General features: G+C 36.9%; 2 protein-coding genes across 2 annotated transcripts in view; both read left to right on the forward strand.

Annotated features, from left to right (window-relative positions):
* Positions 1 to 2,129: 2,129 nt before the first annotated feature.
* ZNF326 (zinc finger protein 326) lies at positions 2,130 to 12,176 on the forward strand (the record flags this gene model as incomplete). Its single annotated transcript, XM_079724987.1, has 4 exons — positions 2,130 to 2,269; positions 4,184 to 4,228; positions 11,930 to 11,965; positions 12,061 to 12,176. Exons 1-4 carry the CDS (start codon positions 2,254 to 2,256, stop codon positions 12,174 to 12,176), a joined length of 213 nt encoding a protein of 70 aa, XP_079581113.1. The 5' UTR covers positions 2,130 to 2,253.
* Positions 12,177 to 14,233: 2,057 nt separating this feature from the next.
* LOC307064626 (DBIRD complex subunit ZNF326-like) overlaps positions 14,234 to 22,055 on the forward strand; it is a gene marked incomplete at both ends in the record, with an annotated part of 49,741 nt that continues 41,919 nt past the window's right edge. Inside the window, 3 exon segments of the mRNA XM_079721280.1 lie at positions 14,234 to 14,251; positions 14,253 to 14,723; positions 17,076 to 17,274. Of these exon segments, the coding sequence (XP_079577406.1) occupies positions 14,234 to 14,251; positions 14,253 to 14,723; positions 17,076 to 17,274 (688 nt within the window).

Below are 22,055 nucleotides of genomic sequence, written 5' to 3' on the forward strand. Positions count from 1 at the left end.
CTGCCAGCAGCAACATCTCTTGGAAACTTGTGAGAAATGCAGATTCTCCGGCTCCAACCCAGACTGACTGAATGTGAATCATATGCTCATTAATATTTGAGAAGTACTGGTCTAGGGGGCGGGGGTGGGATGTGGGAGCATTTTTTCAAAGGAAATAAATTCTGAACTGTATGTTGAGGATGAGTAGGGTTAACCGGGGGTGTTCCAAACAGAGAGAAAAACCTTAGCAAAAGTTCAGTGACATGAAAAAGCATTGGGGGCTTCCCTGGTGGCGCAGTGGTTGAGGGTCCGCCTGCCGATGCAGGGGACACGGGTTCGTGCCCCGGTCCGGGAAGATCCCACATGCCGCGGAGCGGCTGGGCCCGTGAGCCATGGCCGCTGAGTCTGCGCATCCGGAGCCTGTGCTCCGCAACAGCAGAGGCCACAGCAGTGAGAGGCCCGCGTACCGCAAAAAAAAAAAAAAAAAAAAAAAAAAAAAAGCATTGGGGTGTTTTGGAAACAGCAAGCAGCTTAAAATTGCCAATCAAAACGGAAAGAGTAGGGGAGAGAGGAGGAGGGAGAAATGTAGGAAAATGGCAGGTCAGGCAGTGGCTAGACCCTGCTGGATGTGCTCTATGTTAAGGAGATTTGCCTTCACCTAATCCGTGATAGAGACGCATGATATGTTCAGATTTGCCTTTAGATCACCGTGGCCCTGAGGAGCCTGAGAAGGTCAAGGTGGAAAGGCAGAGAAATTATTTAGGAAGCTATGGCAATAGTTTGGGAGAGAGATAATGAGAGTCTAACTCAGGTAGTGCAGTGAGTTGGAGAGCAGGGGGAAAATGTAAGACATTTTAGGAGGTAGTAAGCAGATGAGAGACTTCAGTACGGATTGAGGATGGGAGAAGGGGAGTAGCCTGGATGAGTCGCAGGCTTCTGGCTGGGATTAGTAGTGGGTGGTTGCTCATGACGCCACTAACACAGATGAAAGAATAAAGGAGGATGAACAGGTTTGAGGAAGGAAATCATGAGTTCAGTTTTCAACATGTTCTACTCCGGTGAATAGAAAACATGTATAGGAGGGGAAAAAAAAAAAAAAGAAAACAATAAAAGGGTGGAGAATTGGGTGAATCAATCAGGGTGGAGAAGGAAAGTGATGAGGAAGAAACAGTGCCCTGCCCAGATTTGGGGCTACAGTAATGCAACATAGTATACCTGTGAGTTTTTCCTTCAGTCCTGTTTCTAGGCACTGCTTTCTCGGAACTTGGTTCCCGCAACTGCTTGGTCCCCAAAGAAGGGCAAAGGGCTTGATTCATGATTTCCTATCCTGTGATCAACTCATTGTTGACACCACTTGCGCTATGAAAAAAATGTTTTCTAACCTGGAGTTCAAGCTGCTCCAGGGTTAGAATGACCTAACAGTTGTCTTTTTCCACATTGCCTTGTGGGTGAATGACCTTGCCCACTGTCCCCAAAACTATTTCCAAAGTGACAATAATACAATGTTAATAAGTATGTGCGTTCGCCCGTTGTTGTTCTTCAAGTTCTGGATGACTCCTGCCACAAATCTTCCCTGTCTGTTAACTTTTACAACATTTTTATTTTGCACCTTGAAACTCAGAACTTGATCATGGCCTGTCTTGGATCATACTCATAATTGTTTCCTATTTAGCAATCTGTTCTCCTCTGCTCACAGAGTTCTAAAAACGTCCTGGACTTCTGCGTCTCCATGACAGAAACTCCATAAGGATTTTAACATTTTCCGATCAGTCATCACCAGCCAATAAAAAGCAAAATGTCGGCACGTGGTATAATATATTAGTTCGGGCAGGAGGAAGGTATTCCAACCAGATCCTTTCGCTCTTGCCAGAATCAAACATGGCGGGCTGCAGGCAGACCTTGCAGAACACCCAGCTCTCTTTCCCACGACTCCGGCCAGTCTCTGGGGCTCCTTTTTTTTCCACCTTCCTTACCCCTCGTCCGCTCCGAGAGGGTCAGCACCTGGGAGCGTGACAGCAGACCTGCTTCCCGCCCCCACTCCAGGGCCCGCCCACCAGCCCGCGCCAGCCAATCGAAGGCCGCGCTGCGACGCCGGCAACGCCGGCAACGCCGGCCGGCCCCGCCCCCCAGCCTCACTGTGGCCTGCGGCTCCCGGGCCGGTAGCGCCGCTCTTGGTCGCGTTTACTGGCTGTGTGTAACCGTGGGTCACGGACGCTCGCCTCCCGCCGCAGCTCACCCCAGCGCCACCGAGGCCGTCGGCCCCGAGCCTCCGCCATGGACTTCGAGGACGGTAAGCGCGGCCTCTGGCTGGTCGCTGCGGCGGCGAGAGGCGGGGTGGCCTGCCCCGGGGGTCTGTTTACCGTCTCAAGATGGCCGTGTGGGCTTTGTTCTGTGGGCCCGGAGGCCGCCCGCCCGCCGCGGGCCCGGTGCCCGGAGTCGGCCTCAGTGGGGACCCGCGCGCCCGATCCCCCGGCCCGGCGCCCCCTGTGGCCTGCGACCCTGGAGTTCCGCGCCAGCCTCGGTGTGGGTAAGGACGCGCCCAAAGCGCCGCGGCCTCCGGACTCGGCCCCAGACTGGTCCCCGCCCCGCTGCGTGGAAATTGCCCGGACGCTTCCAACTTCCCGGTCTCGGGCTAAGCGGCAAGCGGGCCTCCCTTGCCGCGGCTCGCACTCGCGCCGTGGGCAGCGACCCAGATCGTCCTTTTAGTCAATCCCCAAACCCAGGTTACTTCTCGCCAGATAGGATTTTCAGAGGCTTGTTCATGGTCGTGTTCCTGGTTGTCTTAGTTTAAGATGAGTTTAAAGGGCATCTGTATAGGTAGATCTCTATCCGGAATGGAAAGTAAGGTATTTCTGGTTAGCAAACTGGGATATTTATCCACCAACAAACATTGCCCGGGCCTTAATCCCTAATTTGAAATATGTCCGTGAACCGAAGCATTTATCTCTGGACGGTGTATGGATGGGACTTAAGTTAGTCAGAATTCTGGCACAGCATCACATGCCCTTCAAATTCAGACCTGTGCACAACCGCCTGGGTTGGACTTGCTATTTAAATAAACCGTATTTTAGCAGTACCTTTCAGTCGTCTCTCAGGCCAGTTCTTTAAAGCATTTTCATAGGCTCACGAAGTAAAATTAATTTGGTTTTCAACTTGTCTTCAAATCTTGGCCAACTTTATAGGAACGGGTGTCAAGGTAAAATGAGTACGTAATGACAGAATTAGGGAGACATGAGAAGGGGTGTGAATAAACTGAATTTAGTCCTGAGTAACCAGGCATTTCTAAATAAAATCAGTTCACTACCTAAGCCTCTAACCCAACCCCCAGAATTATCTTTGAATGTGCTGTGAGTCCGACTAAATGATCTTTTGATCTTTGATTTGATCTCATGCCACAAAGAGTTAAAGCTATCAAATCTAAGTATATGAAAGGGGATTGGAATAACCTTTTTGTGGATAGTTTTAAGTTACTTTGAAACAGGAGGTTTAGGTATTAACAGTAGCACACTCTGGTGTTTTTTTTGTTTTAGTTGGACTTTGACTAATCCTGTGTAGTGTAGTTGGATTCTGTTGTATCCAAATGACCACTCTGTTAAATTCTTTTCTTTCAATATTTATTAGTAAAATTAACTAAAGGATTTAACAATTGCCGAATTCGTTTTGACAGAGAAATTATCAATATGATTTTTTGGTGATGATGCCACATCCTGGGTAGATATAGCACCACACATATATACATGTATGTATATACATTTCTCAGATAAGATCTTGAAATCTTTAGAGAGCAAATTAAGTGCTAAAAGAAATATTAACTTGGAAAAAATTATATATTACATAGAATCAATTCTCAGATGTCCCTGCTTTTTGCATTATTTGATACATAATATATTTGCCTTCCTTTTTGTTACTCCATATAAATCAGTACTGGATCCCCTTTTTTGGATGTTATTATATATTAGGTTTTATAAACTAATTTTTACATTACCATGATTTGGATGATAAACTTGCCATTTGGGGAGATAGTGAAAAGAAAGGGATATGTATTTTCCCATATGAAATATTTATAATTATTTACACCCTATTTTTTCAGATAATTGCATTAATGGCATTTTAAAAATTGTGTTTGTTTTTAGTAGATGGGTATATAATTTCAGATTTTTGCTAATATTGCACTAATTCCTTTCTGTTAAATGTGTCTTCATAGATTACACACATTCTGCTTGCAGAAATACTTATCAGAGCTTTAATGGTGAGTATCCTCTTTCATTTGCTCTGAAATAAGTTAAGGGAATGCATTTCAGTTTTTCTCTTCATCCATATAAACTACCAGTGTAAAAAGGGAATTGTGCCTTGTTTCAGTCATTGTTTGGTCTCCTGATGTATCAGTGTTAATGTTGTTATAATATCTATATTATTTGTGTTAGAGAATTTGGAATCAGAAAAACTTAGGGCTATTGAGATTAATTTGACTCTGTTTTATTTGAATTATGAATCCTTTAATTTATTCCAAAAGGCCCTGACTGCACTGAGTGATGACTTAACAAGCAGCTAGCTGAGTTATTTTTGTTGAATTAGAGGTTTTGGTATTGAGTAAAGTAGATTAAGTGGATTATTGGCTTTGTTTTATACTGCTTCTTTTGTAACATTTTGACCTTGTTTTTGAGGTCATTTGCTTTAATATGTCCAAATGTGTTAGTATATAAAGAACTGTCTAGAGGAGCACATAAAGAAGCCTGATTGTTTATTGACATAAGCATGACATTAGAATTGTGACTACAGAGCTAGGTAAAATCATAAGAGGTATGCAGCATACAGTTGGGGTGGTGTTTTGATAGTTATTAGAGTTAAGGCTTTACCAGACAGGATAATAACACAAAAAGAACATGGAACAATTCAAAGAGGTTAAAAAGCATTATATGAATGACACCAGGGAGTGGAATTAAATATCCTAATTGCCAGAGAAATGCAAAATTCATCTGTTGTACAGGATGTAATATATTCACTAAATAAAACTGAAGTAAATGTACTACTACGTAAAGAAGACCATGTCATTTTATGGGAATAATTAACATTCAGTTAATTTCTATTTATCATATCTAAGAATTTAGAGAAACTTTGAATTTGGTGTTGACTAAAAAGGTTAAACATATAGGAAGTAGTCAATGTATATTGAGTGCTGAAAAATATATTTTCGAGCAGCAGAGTGATATAATAAAATTACCAGAAGTTTAATTTGCATCCACATGTAGGTTAGATTGAAAACTGGAAAATTATCAAGAAGACTGTTTCGTAAATTCAGGTGTAAGGATTTTAGACCTTGAACTTGGGAGGTGATGATAGTAATTTAAAAAATATTAAGCCATTTCTTGAGAAAATTAGCAGAACTTTCAGGCTGCTTAGTAGTGAGTAGAAAATTGAGAAGGATGAATAAAAATGAATCCAGGATTTTAAACTGGAATCAGTAGGACTAGTACTTTTACCAAAGAGGTTTGGAATAATAGAAGGCCATGATCTCCAGTAGGATGTAACAGAGAGTTGAATTTAATGCCTAAATATAGGGCTTTGAGATGCAGAATCATAGAGGGCCAGAAGTTTATTTTCTTAATGTACAGTGTTGTAAAAAGAGCTTCAGAAATTTCTGTTACTAATGTTATGACCTTTTTAAAACATGCACTTTATTTTTTTTTTTTATTTTTAAAAATTTATTTATTTATTTATTTTTGGCTGTGTTGGGTCTTCGTTTCTGTGCGAGGGCTTTCTCTAGTTGCGGCAAGCGGGGGCCACTCTTCATCGCGGTGCGCGGGCCTCTCACTGTTGCGGCCTCTCTTGTTGAGGAGCACAGGCTCCAGACGCGCAGGCTCAGTAGTTGTGGCTCACGGGCCTAGCTGCTCCGCGGCATGCGGGATCCTCCCAGACCAGGGCCCGAACCCGCGTCCCCCGCATTAGCAGGCAGACTCCCAACCACTGTGCCACCAGGGAAGCCCGCACTTTATTTTTAATTGAAGTATAATTGACATATAACATTATATTTCAGGTGTACAACATAATGATCCCATACCTGTATCCATTGTGAAATGATCACCACAATAAGTCTAGTTACCATCTATCACCATACATAGTTTTCCTGTAATGAGAACTTTTAAGATTTACTTTCTTAGCAACTGTCAAATATGCAATACACTATTACTAACTATAGTCACTGTGCTATACATTACATCCCCATGACTTGTTTATTTTATAACTGGAAGTTTGTGTCTTCTGACTCCCTTCACCCATTTCACCCACTCCTATACCTACCCCCCTTCTCTGGCAACCACCAATCTGTTATATCCACGAGCTTGGCTTTTTTGTTTGTTTTGTTTTGATTTGATTTGTTTTTTTTAGATTTTACATATAAGTGAAATCATACAATATTTATCTTTCTTTGTCTGATTTATTTCACTTAGCATATGCCCTCAAGGTCTATCCATGTTGCAAAGGCAAGATTCCATTCTTTTTCATGGCTAAGTAATATTTCATGTATATACATACATACATATCACATCACATTATCTTTATCCATTAATCTATAGATGGGTACTTGGGTTATTCCATATCTTGGCTATTGTAAATAATGCTGCAGCGAAAATGGGGGTGCATATATCTTTTCAAATTAGTTTTTTACTAATGTTATGACTTATTTTTCTCTTAATTTTAGTTCCAACAGTGGTTCTCATTTAAGGGTGATTGTTAGACTTCCCTGTGGAGCTGTTTCAAAGTGTATCTGTTTAGGTCATACTCTAGTCCCCTTGAATCTTAATTTTTAGGGTAAATGGTCCCAACTGTGTAAGTTTTAAAGAACTACTTTGAATGATTTTGGAAAGCACCTTTAGGTAAACACCACTGCTTGACACCACTTTGAGGTCTGAGTTATCTACATTTTATAAATGAGGAACTTAATTTCAGGGATGTAATTTGACTTCAACAGATATTTATTGAGTGCTATGTATCAGATACTGTTCTTGGAGCTAGCAATATAGCAGTGAACAAAATGGACAGATATTCCTGCCTTTGCGAAGTGTACAGTCTAGTGGGGTGAAATAGTAAACAAGAAATAATATATATTGTACTATTGCAATTGCTAGGAGAATAATAACACAGGGCAGGGTGTGTGTGTGTGCGCGCGCACGCGTGTGTTACAATTTTAAAGAGATTAGCTAGGGAAAGCCTCACTAAAGGGGTAACTTTTGAGCATAGATTTGAGGGAGATGAGGATGCAAGCCATGAAGCTATCTAGGGGAAGAATGCTGTAGACTTTAGGAAATAAAAGGTGTGTAGTAGTTACCAGTTGAAGCCAACAATGCATTGATTGTTAGTGTTGTATTTTCCAGCGACTGAAATGAAGTAGAAGACACTGGAAAACATGTCAAGCTACAGATTTCTTGGAAGGAAGTTGTATTTCCAGTGTCTTCATATTTCCTTCTTGCTTTAAAATAATTCTTCTTATATAAATAGCAGACAAAAAAAAGGAAAGCATTTTGGTTAGAGGGAAAGCAGGAACAAAGGTAGGGCTGAGTACACTGTGCTTCAGAGAGACTTAAGAAGCTGGGCTTGACTATGGCAGATGATTTTTGCTGAGTAATCTTAAAACAAGGTTAGAATAGTGAGGTGTAGCCAGAAGGCACTGAAAGTCAAAGACAATTTGCTTATATCTAGGAAGCAATAGAAAGTGAAGACCTGAAAGAGTTGAGGGTGTGAGCAACACAGATATAGAAGAAGAGCATTCCAGGCAGAGGGAATAGCAGGTGCAAAAATAGATACATGCCTGTTGTAGTCTAGGAACAGCAAGGGACCTAGTATAGCTAGAGTGGAGTAAGGGGAGACCATAGATGATGAAATTAAGAGGCAGTGGGGTAGATAAAGTTAAGAGGTAATGGGCAGGATTTCTCAACTTTGGCACTGTTGACATTTTGGACTAGATAATTTTTCTTTGTGGGGGAATGTGCTGTGCATTGTGGAATGTTTTATCAGCATCCTTGGCCTGTGTCATTTGATGCAGGTAGCACCCACTACCCATTTTTGTGACAGCCAGAAATGTTTTCAGACATTACCAAATGTCCTCTGGGGGGCAAAATTGCCCGTGGGTAAGGGCCACTGGTGTAGGGCCTTATAGATTATCTTAAGGCTTTAGCTTTTACTTGGAGTAAGATGGGAAGCCATTGGAAAGTACTGAGCATTAAACATAATGTAACTTACATTTTAACAATTCTTCTAGCTATTTTCTTCACAATAAACAGAAAGGGAGCAGAAGTGGAAGCAGGAAAACCAGTTGGGAGGCTGTTGCAATAATGTAGATGAGAGATGCTGGTGGCCTGCACCATGATGCTAGTAGTGTGGAGGTGGTAAAAAGTGGTCTCATTCATGACTTAGTGTCATACAACTTGTTAGTTATTTTGATCATAAGTCAGTTGTTTTTTCATACTACTCCACAGCTCTTATCTTGTGATTTAATTATACATGAGTTTTAACATTTGTTGAGCTTATCATTTATATGATAGCATAATCAAAACAATAGAACAGATTTGATTTAAAATATGTCAGTTTAACTTTTGAGTGAGTTACTTTCATTTAATATTTTTTTTTTTATTCAGAAATAGTTGATGGAATACTATATGTTTCAGGTGTATAACAGTGATTCACAATTTTTAAAGGTTATATTCCATTTATAGTTATTGTAAAATACTGGCTGTATTCCCTGTGTTGTACAGTATATCCTTGTTCTCATTTAATATTAATAGTAAAGGTATGTTATAGTCTTACAACTTTATTTTTAAAGTGATTTTTAAATTCATTCGGTAACCTGGAAGAATATTGTTTATATATAAATGGTCATCTTATAGAATCTATATCCCTGTAATCACACTGATTATATGCAATACGTATAAAGACTTTTCCTCTTTTCCTTTTTAATTAACTGAATAGTAACAGTAGTATGAACAGTAAGCCCAAGTCATTGCTATATAAAGATAGCTCTATTAATTTTTGTGTACTCCACAGTGCCTGGCACAAGGTGAGTGTTCAATAAATGTTAGTAATTTATGACTCTGTAGTGAAATAAAAACACACAGAATCAAAAAACTGAAAGATTTAGTATCCAAAGGCAGCCTCTGCTGACTTAAAATAGAAATGAGCAGAAATAACAAAATACAAGTTTTTTTGTTTTGTGTACCTGACTGAACCTAACTCTAAAATTACATTTTAATATGAGGCCTTTAGAGGAAAGCTTTTTATTTTGAAAACTTTATTTTAATGTTGAAATTGTCCCCTATATGAGATATGAACAAATTATATTGTATAATTACCAACTCTAAAGACAGATAACTATTTTATCAGTCTAGAACTGTGTTATCTGATATGGTAGACACTAACCACTTATGACTATTGAGCACTTGCAGTGTGGAGAGTCTGAATTGAGGTATGCTGTCTTAGTCTTAGTATGAACTTGACTTGAAGTCTTAGTATGAACAAAAAACAATGTAAAATATCTCAGTACTTTCTGTATATTGATAAACTTTTTGTTGTATTAAAATGCATTTGTATGCCTTTTTTGAATAGATCTTTTTACGATTTATGATCCTGTAATATCAGGCATTAGTTATTTGAAAAGTACTGGTTTATTGAGTTATTCAGATTTTCCAAATATTGACAGATTTTATTGTACAGTGTAAAAAGTCATATTCAGTAATACTAGTATCAGTTTTATCAGAAAAACCTTTAAGTATTGGGAAGCTGTCAAGCTCAAGTTTTATAAAATTCTAATTTTCACGTGAGAGCTTGAATTTCATCTTTGGCAACAAATATTGTCACCTGTTTTCTTTGAAGTGAGTTTCACTTCATTTTTGAGAAAGTGTCTGCCAGATGCTCAAGTCTGAAAGCCATAGTTTTTGAATGTCAGTCTTTCCTTTTAGTAAAAATAGTATTCCTTGTAAAAAGTGGCTAATTCAATGGCTTTTCCTGGAGAGAACTATGGCATTTAATGGAACTTTATGCACTGATATGCAGCAAAATTGCTTTACATATACTTTCCATTTTACTGAGCAGAATATCATAAAGAGAGTGTACTCAAAGGTCATGATTTAATAAAATTAATAATTCTTACTGCTTCATCAAGGGCATTCTTTAAGCAATGATGGCATTTTTATTTTATTATTTTTTACTGCAAGTGTGCAGTACAACTACTAGTGTGGTCTGGTGTCACTGCCTTGATTTGTGCTATAGCACCAACAGTTTTATCCACCAGTGCTTTTGCATCTTCAGTGCAAAAAAATTTTCAACACTGAAAAAGGCAGATAATATCTTAGTACTATTTATAAAAATAGTTTGATCTTCTGGACCCTCTGAAGGGGTCCTGGCAACTCTCAGTAGTCAACAGGCTATTGAAAACTTCTGTCCTAGGGTGCATAAAAAATTTGTGAAAAATTAGACCCTGACCCCAAGTCTAGTGTACATTTAAAATGAGGCCACAGGACTTCCCTGGCAGTCCAGTGGTTAAGACTTCACACTTCCAGAGGACACAGGTTCCACCCCTGGTTGGGGAACTAAGATCTCCGTATGCCATGTGGCACAGCCAAAAAAAAAAAAAAAAATGAGGCCACAAATAGCAGAATACTGTATAAGGCAGAGTATCATAAATACCATGTAAGAGCTACAGAGTTTTGTAGATATTCAAAAGAAAGAGATGATAATCAACTGAGACAACATCAGTAAAAATGTTCTTGAAAGGATTAGTATTTGAAATGGACTTTAAAAGATTAGAAAATTTCAACAAGCTGATATTTGGGGTGGTAGAAGAGAGTGTTTCATGTAGAAGCGACAGCATGAAACTAGAGGGGTGGTTATTTATGAGACTTTGGGAAAATCATTTCATCTCTTTGGACTTTTTAGTTCTATAATCTATAAAATGAAACGATTAAATTTGATCATTTAGGTTGCTTTCAGGTTTAAAGTTGCAAGATTTTGTTGTTAGGACCAGAAATCATATTTATATGATTATAATTAAAATTTAGCGTTTTTAAAAAATAAAAATTAATGTATTTGCTCCGTGTATATTCTTACATTTATTAGTACATGAAACTTGAAGAGGGTGATAAATGAAGGATCTTAAAGGACTTTATAGGAAACACATTCTGAATGGTTTTTGAATTTTTTCAATTTTATAATCATAGTAAATTCATTTTATTACCTCTTTTGTTGTATTTGTTTTTCATGTCAGAGGTTGGGATGTAAGTGGAATTACAGTGTAATAAAATATACTTAAGTGCCTCGATTGTATCATAATTCTTTTAGTGTCTGCATTGCTAGAATTCACATTCATTCCCTTTATTCAAAGTATTTGAGGATTTAAATATTTGTTGAGTCATTATTTATAGGCACAGTACCACAGATTGGCCCTACTCTGATTTTACTTTTTAAAGATACCTATTTCAGTTACTAATATGAACTAATTTCAATTGGGCTAATTTACAGTGTGGCTGCTTCTGAGTTTTTAGACATTTTGAGAGGAGTTAGATGTAGAAGACTATACTTGTAACAAAAATTTTTCCTTTTGACATTATTAAATACTGACTTTTCTTGAGAATAGGAATTATTAATTATGTACCATGTAGCACCTAACACAGGGCCTTATGGTAGTACCCTAGTCAAATAAACATTGGCTATATTGAAGATAATTTTAATATAGAACTTTGTAGTTGATAATGTTTTTCTTTGAAAAATTAGGTTTCATTAGCAAATCTGATTTTTCAGTAGATTATAATCTGTGTGTTTTTTCCTTCAGTGTCTATTGTGACTTTAGCTTAAATGTTAATGATGAATTATCATCTCAGATGATTGGTATGAATATCTTGTGTTTTATGCAAAGATTCCTGAAGAGAATAGTATCTTGCTGACCTTTTGCTATTGACTCTTTTAGGAATGGATCGTGATTATGGCCCCGGATCTTATGGAGGTCTGACATTCAAGGATATTTATCTAAAAATTCTTCTTTTGAGTGCCAGTAAAGGTGAGCGTCATTTAATTTTTTTCTTTTTAAACTCTTTGTAGGGATGGATCGTGACTATGGCCATGGATCCTGTGGGGGTCAAAGATCCATGGACTCCTACCTAAACCAGTCATATGGCATGGACAGTCACAGTGGTGGTGGTGGGGGTAGCAGGTAAATTGCTTCATCACTTGGCCAAATAATTAGATGACTGTAAGATTCTGGATATTCTAATTTCCTATTCCTTAGGCATGTGACACTACTTGAACTTTGCTATTTAGAATCACCTTAAATGTTGAAAGGTGTTAATGGTTCTAAAAATTATCTCAGCATTACTGGCAGACATTAGGAAAATCTCAGGAAAACCTTTATCATTTCGTTATAATAGAGTAAGATTTTCTGTCTTTAGCAGTGAGCATTTTTTTTCTTCTTTTACTTTTAACTGCTTATCAATCAGAATGTTCTGAACAAATGATATAAAAATGTTATTGGAAATATTATTTGTGAAGCTTTTTGTTATGAATTTCCAAAAATCTTTACTACTGTGGGGTACTCTATAAAGCAGCAAAGCAGTCTTTGACTAGAATGGGTTTAACTGAACCAGTCTAGCAACATTCAATTTCTAAGAAACATTTAAAATAGTTATTCTTTTAATTTTAATTTTAAAGTAAGTTACAAGAGCATATTGTAATAATAAAAGTGTTCTTTAAATAATGTCTAGATTATTTACTGGCAGGTACTGCTTATACCAGAAACACTTGTGCTCTAGACTAGGAACATTATATTAAAGCCATGAGTATGATACCTTTGCTTATTTTAATGCAGTAGAATTTAGATTGTACTTATGTTTCACTGTCAATGCTGTGTAAAGCTTAAACCTAGTTGAACTCCTACATGCTTTAGGGTTGACCACATTTCAGGTCAAGGGGGGTCTACTTTTTGAGGCACAAAGATCCCTACTAGATATAAGTAAAACTAGTTAGGAAACATTTGAAAATATTGTCCTTCTTCATAAATTGAAGGATCTGGATTCCTTAAGGATGGACCGAATGATGCTTACTTTTCTTTTTTCTGCTTCAAGTGTGCCATTATGGTTTATAGTAGAGAAAAATCAAGAAAATAGATACAACAATTTTGCTTACGTGATAGATGTTTTGAAAAATGTAGTTGAAAAGAGGAATAATTTTTATATGGTTACTAAGATTCAGAAGTAAATAGTACCTTCTATTTAGTGATCTGTAAATAATTGAAGTAATGTAACATATTTAAATGTTTTACCATATCTCTTCCTGCCCTATTACATTGTAAATGTAATGTGCGTAAACTATGTAGATGTTATCATTTATCTCGTGTAATTGTGGGCCTTTATAAAACTATGTTGTAAGATAAGTGACTTTTGTAATCCATGCTTTGGTGAGAAGTAAGATGATTTGTTTCTTCTGTTGACTCTATTAAAACCTTGAGGAGACTGTACACTCCCTTTTTTAGAGTAGCTTTATGTGATAATTTTATGTGATACTAGGGAATAATTTTTTGATAATAGGGAATAATTTTTCAAATAATTGAAGACCTTATAAAATGTATTCTTTCTAATCTGCCTTGAAAATTCATATGCAGAGGGTATATGTTGGTGGTCTTTTACTTTTATGTTCTATTTTATGTGCTTATCCTTCTAGATTGGTTAGATTTATTAGTATACAAGTAAAAAGTGACTGAGGATTGATTACTGACCTTAACCAAAGTTTGGCAGGTTGCCAAACTTTATAACCAGATAATTCTCCCAATTTTGACTGCTGTAGACACAATGAAGCAGTTGTGTCATATAGATTATTGGGGGTGCAAATGGATCTCTTCTGTGTCACAAGTAGCCTACATCTGTGTAGTCTTCAATTTGTGTCCCTATTGAAAACCAAAATATTGTAAATATTTTGTATTTTCCAGTATTAGGGATGGATTCAAAGAAAGTTTGAGTAGTTTGTGAACTTTAACAAATGACTTTTCCCAAGACTAGGGCTGGGCTTAAATAATGACAGACAAATCTTTTCTTTCTAATAAAATAGAAAGCTGCCAAAAAGCAGATTTTTAAGCTAAGGTTTACTTAACTCAATTCATATTTAAACACTGACTCAGATAGCTTTCTATCTGGTCTCATGTTGAACTGCCCAGCCCTAATCAAGTGTGAACAAAAGTAGAACTGTGCAAACCAGTATGGTATAAATGAATTTTAGTTGATAAATGTCATCTGATAATTTGTCTTTTGAATTGTCTAACATTAGTAAGCTTACTTTTGTTTTTTCCCTCACTGTGCAACTCTTCCAGGTTTGGACCTTATGAGTCTTACGACTCCAGGTCTTCTCTGGGTGGGCGAGATCTGTACAGATCTGGCTATGGTTTTAATGAACCCGAACAAAGCCGCTTCGGAGGTAGTTATGGTGGTCGATTTGAGAGCTCCTACCGGAATAGCCTTGACTCTTTCGGAGGTAGAAACCAGGGCGGGTCTAGCTGGGAAGCACCTTACTCCCGTTCAAAATTGAGGCCTGGGTTTATGGAGGACAGAGGAAGAGAGAATTACTCTTCCTACAGCAGTTTTTCTTCACCCCATATGAAGCCTGCACCTGTAGGCTCTCGGGGGAGAGGAACGCCTGCTTATCCTGAAAGTACGTTTGGAAGCAGAAACTATGATGCTTTTGGAGGACCATCAACAGGCAGAGGCCGAGGCCGAGGAGTAAGTACAACAGAATCTTTTCAGATTCTTTTCACTAGTCACTCTTTTAAACCCTTTCAAGACCATGGTTTTCAACTAGAATAAACACTGTTCATCCCAGTGTATTTTGAAGAAAAGCTGAGTCCTAAGCGTAATTTTTAGGTTGCCTATAAAAGTTTTTCCACCTCAGAAAATACGTGGCAGTGTGAGATGACTGTTCATAAAGTTTTGCCAAATCTCCCTTTATTAAAAAGGTGAGGATATTAGGTTTGGTCTAAAAGGGGTTAAAAGGAGTTGCATTTTTCCTTGTAAACACTAGCAATTTTGCTAGTGGGATAGTTCTTGGATTATGTAAAGGTAATGAACCCTTCTGGAGTTTTTGAGTAGGTTAAAGGTGCAATGTATGATAAAATGTGTATACTTTGCTGCTAAACTCTAGCACGTAGAATTTCTTCAAAGCTTCATATTTCACGTTAAACACAAGAGACTAAAAGTCGGTGATAGTTGAGGGTAGCTTAGCCATGTTTACATGGTGAAGAAGTTGATATGTATTGTAGATGACTTGTGGTCAGTATAATTTTGCTAACTTACTCTCTTATGGTATGTCCTATTGCTGGGTGTTCTGTTTTACCTGTGTCACTAGTTTTACTATTGAGAAATAATTTCCTCCCTGTATAAACATGTCTATGGCTTCTTCCTAGGAAGTAATATTTTGTAAATTACTGCTTAAATGAGTAAATAGACTAGTCTTCAAGTATTTAATTTCAGGATATATAGTATAAAGATTATGCCTTACATTCTCAGGTAACTTGACTGACATGAAATTTTACCTAGTAAGGTTATGTAGATTGTGGAGTTATTATGCACTTTGATCCTATAAAGAATATTGTATTTTTGCTATAACATGAGGAGTGTTTTATTTTTTTTAAGTCAGTTGCTCTTAATATTCTGTTTGCAGAGGAAAGTACTTCTGATAAAAAATGCTGTAGGGCACATACTTTTGACTGCCCACTAGCCTTTGGTACATCAGTGTAGTTTGTCATACTTGCGTAGGAATTTTGCATTTATAACAGTTACTCTTTACTTATGTAAAATGCATTGCACCTTTAATGGATAATTGATGAAGATTTTTCTGATGTGACTATGTAAATTACCTGGAAACACTAATTTATTCAAGTCTACTAGGTTAGATAGGTATTCCTAAGCATAATATACAAATGTAAGCAACTGATGTGTTGCTATTCTACCATGCTTCATGATTGTAGATTAATTGAAAATAGTTGGGATAATAGGCTTTGGGTTTTGAAATTGAAAATCTATTCCAGTTGGAAAATTTGGAAAACTCTTAACGTTTTCCATTAGGCAAATAATTTTTTTCTCAATGAGACTTCAAATATCAATTTTGTTTTTATGATAGAAAAACAGGTATTCCTGTTCTTTGTTTCCACCATTCTAGTCGGAATGGACTTTTCTTTCTTTCTTCCTGTTAATGACATAGATGAACCAATAGGGCTTTCTTTTTTAATCTTCACTTGTACAATTCCCATTGGATCCTTCTCTTCAGATTACTCCTCAATCTTTATCTTCTAAAAGTAGGGTTAGTAGAGTAAATTTCTATGAACATGTGGCCTCTTGGTGTAGTGGATTTTGTTAACGACAAGAGAAGAGGAAGGGACACAAAGAGTCGTTTGGTTGCATGACTCTTCGTCTGTAAACTTTTGCTTCTTGGGCTTCTGGGTCAGAATATGTTTCTCTAGGTAAGAATGTGAATGGAACGTCAGATGCAATTCTTTATCTGAAGTGTGTCTTGGAAGTTGATGCATGGTTATGCTTTAACTCTCCTATTTCATACTAATGTTCCATCTCGCCTTCTCATCCCTTTTTCAACAGGGAGAAATCCTAAATCATTTCTGGATCTTTTTTTACTTCAACCTTCAAATATGGTCTTCTTTGTGTATCTTAGTTTTAAGCCAGGTTTTAGTAAAATAAAGATTTCTTTTAAGGTCTTTTCATGGGAAAACATCGATTAGGAACTCTGAAGAGGAGTTGTCAGAGAGTTGTACAAGTGGTAATATTCTGACAGGCACATATGTTGTTTATGATCTCAAGTAATTTTGAATTGTAAGAATCAAAAAACAGGAAATATTCATATTTGTTCTTCTGGAAATAAAAATACTAATTCAGTGGATTTGAGCTCATGTAATAATTTACAGAGTTTTTCAATGTATTTATTCAGAGTGGACTTGTAAAATTTAGTTACATTCTGAGGAATTTTCAGGTGAAAAATTTTAGATGGGTAACGTAAATTATATATGAATTCATATGTTATCTTTGGATATTGTGCTAATATTTCTTGATTTCACAAATTTGCAGCATATGAGTGATTTTGGAAGCATTCATAGACCTGGAATTGTTGTTGACTATCAAAACAAACCCACCAATGTGACAGTTACTGCTGCAAGAGGAATAAAGAGAAAAATGATGCAACCATTTAATAAGCCTGGTGGAACCTTTATCAAGAAGCCCAAGCTAGCAAAACCCGTGGAGAAGATGAGCCTCAGCAAATCACCCAGTAAGTAAGAAAACATAACCTTGCTATGGTTCAAGGTACTTTTTTTTTTTTAACTCGGTGCACTTAGATAATTTTTTCATGTTTATATAGAGAAACAGTATAATAATTACAGTTGTAGAAATCAGATCTGCAGATGCCCTAATCAGTCATGGATATCAAAATTACTGAAAGATACTTTTTAAATTCACATGCCCTGGTTCACCCCTCTTCGCTAAATCTTGATTTAGGGTGGAGCCAGAATGTGTATATTTTTAAAAAGACCTCACACATGATTTTGATTCAGACTCCTTTCTTGGGTGTTATATTTATTGTTGGATATATTATTGAAGAAGTGGTATGTTACATTACATAGAATCCCCTTCATGAGGTCAAAGGCAAGAAATTTTTCATGGTCCTTGGTACCAGGAAAAGCTGTGTATTCTGTGTATTCTTCTTGAGAGCCAGTCGGAAAATGAAATTAAGAAAACAATTTAATTCAGTTAGCATCAAGAAGATTTGAATACTCAGGAATAAATTTAACAAAAGAAGTGCAGGGCTTTCCTGGTGGTGCAGTGGTTAAGAATCTGCCTGCCAGTGCAGGGGACATGGGTTCGAGCCCTGGTCCAGGAAGATCACACATGCCGTGGAGTAACTAAGCCCGTGCGCCACAACTACTGAGCCTGCGCTCCAGAGCCCGCAAGCCACGACTACTGAGCCCGCATGCCACGACGCCTGAGCCCGCATGCCACGACTACTGAAGCCCGTGCACCTAGAGCCTGTGCTCCACAGCAAGAGAAGCCACCACAATGAGAAGCCCACACACTGCAATGAAGAGTAGCCCCCTCTCGCTGCAACTAGAGAAAGCCCACATGCAGCAATGAAGACCCAACACAACAAAAAATAAATAAATAAAATAAATAAATTAAAAAAACCCAAAAGTGCAGAACTTATACTTTGAAAACTATAAAACATTGTTGAAAGAAATTAAGGATCTAAATAAATGGAATACTAAATAAATGTTCATAGATCAGAAGACTTAACATTATTAAGATTGTAATACTCTCCAAACTGATCTACTGATTCAGCCCAATCCCTATCAGAATGCCACCTAACTTCTTTGCAAAAATTGACAAGTTGATTCTAAAATTCATAGGGAATTGCAAGGGACCTAAAATAGCCAAAACAATCCTAAAAAAAGAACAAAATAGAAAGACTCATTACTTCATGATTTCAAAACTTACTACAAAGCCACAGTAATCAAGACAGAGTGGTACTGGCACAAGGACAGACATATAGATCAATGGAATAGAATTGAGAGTCCAGAAATAAACTCATAAATCTATGGTCAAATTTATTTTAGCAAAAATGCTAAAATTATTCAATGAGGAGAGAATAGTCTTTTCAACAAATGGTGCTGGAACAACTGGATTGCCACATGCACAAGCTAAAATGCAGCACCTAAATGCAAGGACTGAAACTATAAAACTCTCAGTAGAAAACAGGGTAAGTCTTCATGGCTTTGGATTTGGCAAGGAATTCTTAGATATGACACTAAAAGAATGAGCAACCAAATAAAAAATAGGTAAATTGGACTTTATCAAAATTAAAAACTTCTGTGCTTCAAAGGACACCATCAAGAGAGTGAAAAGACAGCTCACAGAGTAGGAGAAAATATTTGCAAATTACATATCTGATAAGGGACTTGGTGTCTAGAATATATAGAATTTTTAAACTCAATAAAAAGACAAATAGCCCAATTGAAAAAAGTGAGCAGAGCATCTGAACAGACATTTTCCCCAAAAAGATATATAGATAGCCAATAAGCACATGAAAAAGTGCCCAACAATTAGTTAGCAGGGAAATTTAAATTAGGACCACGATGAGATACCACTTCATACTCACCTGGATGGCTAGAATCCAAAAGATAATAACAAGTCTTAGTGAGGATTTGGAGAAATCAGAACCTTCTTATACCACTGGTGGGAATGTAAAATGGTCCAGGCACTTTGGAAAACAGTTCCTCAAATGGTTACACAAATTACCATATGATCCAGCAGTTCCACTCCTAGGTATATACCAAGAAAAATGAAAACATATGTCTGCACAAAAATTTGTGTACGGATACATATAACATCATTGTTCACAGTAGCCAAAAGGTAGAAACAACCCAAATGCTCATCAGTGGATGAATGGATAAACAAAATGTGGTACGTCCATACAGAATAGAATGGTAGAATATTTTCCAGCCATAAAATGAAATGAAGTGCTGATACATGCTACAGCTTGGATGAACTTTGAAAAGAGTAATGAAGTGAGAGAAGCCAGTCACAAAAGTCTACATAATATGATTCTTTTCATTTGAAAGTGTAGAATACAGAAGTCTATAGGGATAGAAAGTAGATTAGTGGTTGCTTTGGGCTGTGGGGTGTGTAGGAAGTAATACCAGGGTACCAGATTTCTTAGGTGATGAAAATGTTCTAGAATTGATTATGGTAATGTTTGCACATATCTGTGAATGTTCTAAAAAACATGGGATTACATACTTTAAATGGATGAATCGTATGGTTTATACTGAATTATATCTCAATAAATCTTAAAAAAAAAAAAGTTCAGAGCCAGATTACTCTGTTTCTTTTCTCCGTCATTGTATTTTATTTAACTTTGTAATGTATCTCTAAATGAAATCAAGTACATTTGACCAAATTAGATTGTCAAGAGGATACATAAATAAAAGGTAAGGAAATGTCTTTCTCAGCATTCTTTGTGAAGACATAATAACAAAATAATATACAATAAATACTTTGCCTGTTTTTGACTGTACACTGAATTATTTTTTGTTTTTTATATTTTTTTTATTTTTGCCTTGATGACTGAAAAGCATTTTATCTTTTCAAGTTAGGTGATATTGCAAGGGGGCAAAAATTACTCTGTTCTTTAGAATTATTATTTGATTGCCTAATCCTGTTGGGACTGGAGGAGGTTAAGATCATTGTAATGAATGAATACTGCAAATTTTTCTAGTCCAGTTTTTCAAATTTTTTACATCCAGTTTTAAAAATAGGATATATATATATATTAAACATCTTTATTGGTGTATAATTGCTTTACAATGGTGTGTTAGTTTCTGCTTTATAACAGTGAATCAGTTATACATATACATATGTTCCCATATCTCTTCTCTCTTGCATCTCCCTCCCTCCCACCCTCTCTATCCCACCCCTCTAGGTGGTCACAGAGCACCAAGCTGATCTCCCTGTGCTATGCGGCTGCTTCCCACTAGCTAGCTATTTTACATTTGGTAGTGTATATATGTCCATGCCACTCTCTCACTTTGTCCCAGCTTACCCTTCCCCCTCCCCATATCCTCAAGTCCATTCTCTAGTAGGTCTGTGCCTTTATTCCCATCTTGCCCCTAGGTTCTTCATGAACTTTTTTCTTTTTTCTTAGATTCCATATATATGTGTTAGCATACAGTATTTGTTTTTCTCTTTCTGACTTACTTCACTCTGTATGACAGACTCTAGGTCCATCCACCTCACTACAAATAACTCAATTTAATTTCCTTTTATGGCTGGGTAATATTCCATTGTATATATGTGCCACATCTGCTTTATCCATTCATCTGTTGGTGGACACATAGGTTGCTTCCATGTCCTGGCTATTGTAAATAGAGCTGCAATGAACATTTTGGTACATGACTGTTTTTGAATGATGGTTTTCTCAGGGTATAGGCCCAGTAGTGGGATTGCTGGGTCGTATGGTAGTTCTATTTTTAGTTTTTTAAGGAACCTCCATACTGTTCTGCATAGTGGCTGTATCAATTTACATTCCCACCAACAGTGCAAGAGGGTTGCCTTTTTCCACACCCTCTCCAGCATTTATTGTTTGTAGATTTTTTGATGGTGGCCATTCTGACTGGTGTGAGATGATATCTCATTGTAGTTTTCATTTGCATTTCTCTAATGATTAATGATGTTGAGCATCCTTTCATGTGTTTGATGGCAATCTGTATATCTTCTTTGGAGAAATGTCTATTTAGGTCTCCTGCCCATTTTTGGATAGGGTTGTTTTTTTGATATTGAGCTGCATGAGCTGCTTGTAAATTTTGGAGATTAATCTTTTGTCAGTTGCTTCATTTGCAAATATTTTCTCCCATTCTGAGGGTTGTCTTTTCGTCTTGTTTATAGTTTCCTTTGCTGTGCAAAAGCATTTAAGTTTCATTAGGTCCCATTTGTTTATTTTTATTTCCATTTCTCTAGGAGGTGGGTCAAAAAGGATCTTGCTGTGATTTATGTCATAGAGTGTTCTGCCTCTGTTTTCCTCTAAGAGTTTGATAGTGTCTTTTTTAATCTAATTACAACATTACAGACATTTTAATGTATCATATTTGAAAAAATAATTGAAATTGCAAATGTTGGATTGTTTTCCTTAAAGTTATAAATTATAATGCAAGACTCAGGAATGGTTTAAATACTATTCTTAAATCTACTTTCCTGCCATGCTTTGCATTGGACATCTATATTATTTAGTAAAAAATGGCAATATTCTGGAATTCAGGAAAGCTGATAATAGGTAGAGTGTGTGTTAGTAAGGATAACTTTTATACTGTGTTAGTTGATAGATTGCTATTTACTGAATTGTGTACTCTATTTCTAGACTAGACAATTCAGTTGATCCTCTTGGGATAGATTTCAAAGATATATTTTGTAGGTATAGTTAAATAAATATTGTAAAGTTTGATTCAGAAACTGATTTGCCACTAAAGCAGCTATATGTGACCCAACTTTTTTTTTTCTTTTTAG

This window comes from Hyperoodon ampullatus (assembly GCF_949752795.1).
Source record: "Hyperoodon ampullatus genome assembly, chromosome: 2".
NCBI classification, from domain to species: Eukaryota; Metazoa; Chordata; class Mammalia; order Artiodactyla; family Ziphiidae; genus Hyperoodon; species Hyperoodon ampullatus.